At 33.6% G+C, this 6,627-nt stretch overlaps 1 protein-coding gene across 2 annotated transcripts in view; it reads right to left on the bottom strand.

Moving 5' to 3' along the window:
* LOC106464158 (P2X purinoceptor 4-like) overlaps positions 1-6,627 on the bottom strand; it is a 46,815-nt gene that overhangs the window by 18,635 nt on the left and 21,553 nt on the right. For both annotated transcript variants that reach the window (XR_002611660.1, XM_013924278.2), the window contains exon 6: positions 5,397-5,486. Coding sequence is in view for 1 of the 2 variants with exons in the window: in XM_013924278.2 (XP_013779732.1) it covers positions 5,397-5,486 (90 nt within the window). In the remaining variant the exon portion in view is untranslated. The remainder of the gene's footprint in view (positions 1-5,396; positions 5,487-6,627) is intronic.

The following is a 6,627-nucleotide window of genomic DNA, read 5'->3' as shown; positions in this document are numbered from 1 at the left end:
GTGTCAGGTTTAGTTTTGTGCCAAAGAAGTTCATAAAAGACTTGTGGGAAAATAGTTACAAGAATTGTTAACTAATTTATATAAAGATAAAATCAAAAATTAAATAAAATAAACAATAGAAATAAAATTAAAATTAAATAACAGCAAAAGGCGGTGGGAAATAAAGAAAATAATAATGTAGCTCAGTATATAGGAAATCAAACCAATATATATAGAGAAATTTAAGGAAGAATAATACTAATAATGTAAAGTAAGTTTAATCATGAATTCAGTTTTGAAAATCTTTTCAGAGACTTGTGAAGGTCAACAATCCCGAGATGGAGATTGATACCATTTGGCATTACAGTATTTAACAGTGCTACGCAATAAGCTTCTTTAATTTCCCTGTTTCTGTTAGATGTAAAATTTGTCTCTATACCCATAAGTTTAATGTCTTCAAGAGAGTGACCATGCATGTTAAACTGTTTAGCAAATGGAAGTTCTTTGTTTTTTTATTGTTGATTTATGGTTATTCAAATGTTCCCATATAGTTGTTTTGGTTTGACCTACATATTGAAAATTGCATTTGTGACATTGCATTACGTAAATCACACACATTAAACATAACCATTTATTCTCCTGCAGAAGAGCAGTCAACTAATCAAAAAAGCTCGAGTTGTGGGTCTCGTTTTGAAAATATTACAACTTTTGTAGGTGATTCCGTGTGCTAACTACTTAACCTGGATTTCCATTTATACTGATAGACCACTACTGAGGAAGGGCAAATGCAACGTGCTAAAGAGGAAGCAACCTGCTGAGACAATCCAGATCTCCTCCCAGGTGGGAAGATGGAGGGCAGGACCAAGATTGACATAGAAGGAATGGAGTTAGAGTAAGAGGCAAGGGAGAGGCAGTTTGGATCTGAAATAGGCAAGGAAACCATGGTTGTGTCAGCCAGTAAGGAGCAGTCAGAAGGAACTGACACAGAGTGGCATAAATAATCGAAATCACCTGGGGTAGAAATCAGATGAGAGGATAAACATAAAAATACTGTTTGGTCTAACCCCGGCTGAGTGCATCAACAGCTAGGATCTGTGGATGAGGATCTGGATACTTAAAAAGAGGTAATTTGATATTGAAGAAAGTGGCAAATGCATCCAGCCGTGCAGTACCTTACTGGGAGCATAGCCTCTGGAAAACCTGATGATCATGAAACCACTCCACAAGACAAATTTTGTCTGGTCTGTAGAATTATTGAAGTGAATCATGACAAGTTGATTCCTTACAAGAGAAAGAAACTGATCCAAATCACGTTGTACTGCCAGAATCTCCAAAATGTTGAGATGGGAAGACCTCTCAACCATAGACCATTATCTGGAAGATTCCTGTTGATCAACCCACACTCCCCATCTATGAAGGGAAGCATCTGTGCAGAGATGCAAATCCAGATGTGGTGAAGAAAGCAGTACAATCAATCACCAATGCAGATCATCAAGGAGGGAAGGAGGAAGGTAATGAGAGAATCCATGTGATCCCGGGAAAGATCCCATTGGTCATGCAGAGTCCACTGAAGAGACTGCATATGTGCCCAACCCATTGGGATAAGTGTTTCCATAGAAGTCCACATTCCCAAATGCAATAAACCTCACAATTGAAATGGGTGTTGAAAAAACAACAACAACAACAAAAACATCCAAGTAGATAAAATATTGGGTAGGTAACAGGAAAGACTTCTTCAACATTATAATCAACCTACTCAAGCTTCTTCTGCCAAAAGCAGATGAGTGTTGTGAATAACTCTTGTTCAAAATGAGCTAGCAGAAGCCTGATGTCCATGTAGTGGAGTAAGCACAACCCTTGAGTTTGCATAAGTCATGCAAATGCTTTGACCACCTGACAAAAGCCACATGGAGCCAAAGTAAGCCCGAAGGCCATGGTGTAAAAACGATACACAACCCCTTAGTGGACAAACCAAAGATAGCATTTTGACTGATGAGAAATAGGAATATGGAGATAAGCATTAAAGACATCAACCTGGGTCCTCCACAGTTCTGGAGAAAAAACACCTTAGTGTGAAAAAGGACTCCTTGGTAAAACAGGGAAGATCAAAAAATCAGTTGAGGTAGGACAGGTCAATCACAGGATGCCAGACTACAGTTTTCTTGGGTACTACAAAGAACTTGGAGTAAAAATGTGGGGAGTGATAATTAAGAGGCTCAATAGCTTTGTGATAGAAGAGACCATACCAGAGACCAGACGTTGACTAGTAGTAAGATCCTGAGGTAACAGAAAGGATATGGGGAGAGGAAATAAATTGGCTCAAAAGTCTTTCAGACAAAACCTGGATAACCCAAGGATTGGCAGCAAATTCCCACCATATGGTACAATCAGCTAAAGGAGCCCCTACTAGACCGAAACCCACAGGATAGTCACTAGTACTGCTGGTACCAATGAAACCTACATCAAGAAACACAACAAATGGTAGAATCCCTAGTGGTAGGAACAGGTGCAGGATATGGAACAGTAACAGAGGATTGCAGTGGATCAGAATGAGACAAATGAACAACCAAAGATGAAAGGGTCAAATGCTGCCTCACAGATTCAACATGCAAATTCATATTCTCAGGAATATCCCCAAAAATGGACCAAGTAAACAAATCTGGGGCAAAACAGCAATCCTCTCCAGAAGATCACAACAGTAAAGAAACCATGTGTGAAAAGAGAGAGCCGATGAGAATAAACATGCCAATGTGAAGGTAATGAGGGAGAATGTATCCCCTGAGGATCCCTCAGGAGACTGGTGGAGTGTTTCAGAAAGAAAGTGTATGATGGACAAGTACTATTAGAGTCATAAGGGTATTACAAAAGTAGGAAAACTGGACGTTGGATAAACAGATAGGATTGTCTGCCTTTCATGACGAGTTGACTGACCTCTAACTTAACAAGTAATGATCCTCATGTCACATTATGGGCGGGGGGGGGGGGGAAGAAATGTACATCTGTATGTCTACATTTCATGACTGGTTTTTGACTGATCTTTAGAACTTGACAAGTACCCTTAAGTCACCTAGGGGAGTGACACATAGGTCAGCATTAAGATTTAAACTTCCTTTGTCACCCTCAGAGAATTCCCTAAGGGTATGATCTGTACCAAAGTTAGAAGGTAGATTGGGAAACAACATTTCATGTTAAGCATTCAGATTCTACATCCCACTCCATTGGGTAGGCTGGAGAGGGGCGATGTTTTGTAGCATAGGTAATAGGTTTGTTGTGTGTGTGTGTGTGTGTGTGTGTGTGTCTATATATATAAAGAAACACACACATATACATACATACATATATACAAGTTCAATACGTAGATATTTCAAACTTTCTGCAGACAGGAGTCTAGAAAAATATTTTACTTGTAATTACTTTAAATTTCATTCCTAAATTAAATGAAAGCTTAAAGTAGAAACCACCCAATACCATTGGTCTCTTTTTACAAAAACCAAACTACTACAAACAGTTTTCATAAAAATTTGAAAATAAATTTATAAGATGTTTTCAATCCATGCACTTCTTTCAACAAATCAGCATATATATTTAATAAAAAAGCAGCTAATATTCTATACTCTGATTATGGTAATACAAATTTAGATTCCTGATATCACAACTGATTAAAACAAAATTTTATTTAAAAATAACAAAAGGGTATTTAAAGGCTGTGCCCAATAATATTTCAGAGTTATGCATTTATGAAATATCTTCCACATTTTCTTGAAAGATTTACATCCCAAACAATTCATGACAAAGAACACACTTGAATTAAACATATCCCAAACAATTATTGTAACAAAAGAAACATAAGGAAATGTAAGCATAATTTAGAAAAATATCATAGTTGTGCATGACTTTTTATCACTCTACTTTTATCACAGTAAAATATTTCCTTTATTTCTGCAGTAAAATATCAAAACTTATACCCTATGACTACCAACACACTTTAAATTACTTTCTGCACATATCACAAAATATGAGTTACATTCAAAATTTAATTAAAACACTCTACTATCAATGTAATTTAATGAACTTAACATTATTAAATACAAATAATTAAAACTTGTCATGTGATGTATGTGCAGTTTAAATATCTTGCATTTGTTGATTATGTTTCTCTCAGTACCTCTATGACAGTCAAGACAAGCTTCTACAAGTACTAGGTTAAAGTCTAAACATTAGTTTCAATTTATACAGGCATCATTCCAATAATTAGCTTATTACTTGCTCTTTCCCGGCAGATGCCACTACCACATTTTAAAGTAATTTGTTGTTAAGCAACAATCTTTTCTAAACTTGAATGGCATTCTCATAACCAAGAGAAGGGATAGACTTCTCACTTAATTTCTCCAGGCTATAAAGAAACATAATCCATAAATTACTTTTTGAAATGGTAACTGTTGCTTGTCCATTGTCGAGAATGGTGTCCCTAGTGCTTGACTATATTTTCTCGCCTTATACATATTAGTTTGATAGATGGTTAATTTGCATTTAGATTTTACTTTTATATTTTAGCTCATTATGAATTATTTCTGTTTTAAAATTCATATTTGAAAGGTTTAATGATTTTTTAAGTTTACCTGTCATTGCCTCACTTGTGAACACTTTATAAAAATTGGTGTGTGTAAGCCATTTTGCCTACAGCTGATGCATCTCTGCCAATCATACCATTATAATGGTCCACAGGCACCAGTTGACATTTCAGCATAAATAATAAAAGCCAAAGAATTGGAAAGGAAAATAAAACATTAAAAAGAAATAAGTGAAAAGGTAAAAACGTGAAACTATGTATATGACCCACAGATAAAAGATATTTTAAGAATATTCTACAAAGGTAAGTAAATATTTCCTTGCCCTGTACATTGATGATAACTACAGTTTGTATATAGTACAGAAAATGGAAAATAGAATATAAGCATTTACCTTAAAAAAAAATAACCATATTCATTTAGGAGGTTATAGAGATTATACAAATGAAATGTGAAAACTACAATTATAAATATTTTTATACTTAACATGAAAATCACCTTGCAAGTGAACTATCCTGAATCCGAGTACAAATAACTAAATTAAATAACGAATTTCTATTAGAAATAGTATAAAAAAATCAAAATTAAGTTTTATTTTTTGAAACTACATACTTTTAGGAAAGTTCTTGTCATATTTCAAACAATTTCATCCACTATTTTATTTTTGGAAGGAAATATGATGAGAATGACATTACCTACATACATCGTAAAAAGCCAGTAGTCATAGCGCTAATTAACTCTAATTTGAAAATTTTATAAATAAAAAATTACACAGCTAATTGTGAATCACTATGAATGGTTTTCTGGTAGTGTCCATAACAGACTATCAATAACTATATATCAACATACCTTCGGATGTTAAATTTTGGAAATTCAACAAAATTCTTGATTAAAACGGTAAAATTCTTGGTAGCAGCAAGTAACGCTGTATTGTTTTTTCTGAAATAGAGAAATGCAACTTGAATGCTTTGATTATTGTCTACAGAATACAAGAAGAAACAACTAAAATCTATTTCACTTAAGAGTTACTTTTGCCATTGGTTGGAATACATCATCTAAATTTTTCATTCACTAAAACACTAACATGAGCATCAACAAACTTGTTTGACAAAAAACGTTAAAGAACAAAAATATTTAATACACGTATTATTATTAGTCATTAACTAATAAAAATAATTGTACAACCCTCTCACTATGGGCAGTTCAAAGTATGCATATCATGACTTTTTAGTTACACTTCAAATTTAATTAAACTACTTTATCACTGTATATGAATAAACTTAGCACAAAAGTATAATTGATATATCAAATTTTAATATTATGCATTTTAAGTTCTTAGTTTCATAAGTAATGAAATATTTATAAAATACTCAATCTCCCTTAGTATGAGAACTGTGACAGATGCTCTCAAGGTATTACCTCTCCTCTAATCCCCCCTCCCCCCAAAAAAAAGTTCTGAATTTAATACAAATTACTCATTATAACATAGAGGTTACTCAGGCAAAGCATAATTTTTATAGCCTTCAATCTTATCTATTTATGAATTCATAAACTACAAAATCAGACTCCCTTGCCTCTTTCACAAATTGCCAATAAGCTCTTTGTTCCATTTTGTACTACATTACTTATAACCAATAGAAAGCCAATGTTTTAATCTGTCAATTGACAATTTACATTGTTTTCTGTACAAAGAATTGGCTATTTTGCCTCTACTTTGAAACTTTTTCTCATGGTTGTTTTTCATGTGTATTCTTTATCATTATAAAATTAACTAAAATGTAAAAACTAGAAACTTATTAGGTTAGATTAGATAAGATAAAGAATAATAAAAATTCTTCACAAGATATACCCACAAGCAGCTCATGCATCATGTAATTCGATAGGGTAGCATGAGTTACACACTCGCCAAGTGATTTAAAACTTCCATGGCAGAATTATTAGTTAGATATGGTTCAAAAGACAATAAAACAATAAAATCAAAGATAAACTGATGAATACTGTTATGAGCTTTAAGCTATTTAGGATAAACAATTGTAGTTTCATGTTACAATTTGCAGTTATTCCCCAAAGAATAAAAAAA

This window comes from Limulus polyphemus, unplaced genomic scaffold, assembly GCF_000517525.1.
Source record: "Limulus polyphemus unplaced genomic scaffold, Limulus_polyphemus-2.1.2 Scaffold1573, whole genome shotgun sequence".
Lineage (NCBI taxonomy): Eukaryota > Metazoa > Arthropoda > Merostomata > Xiphosura > Limulidae > Limulus > Limulus polyphemus.
Note: the sequence above shows the minus strand (reverse complement) of the source record. Positions and strands in the feature narration are given on the sequence as shown.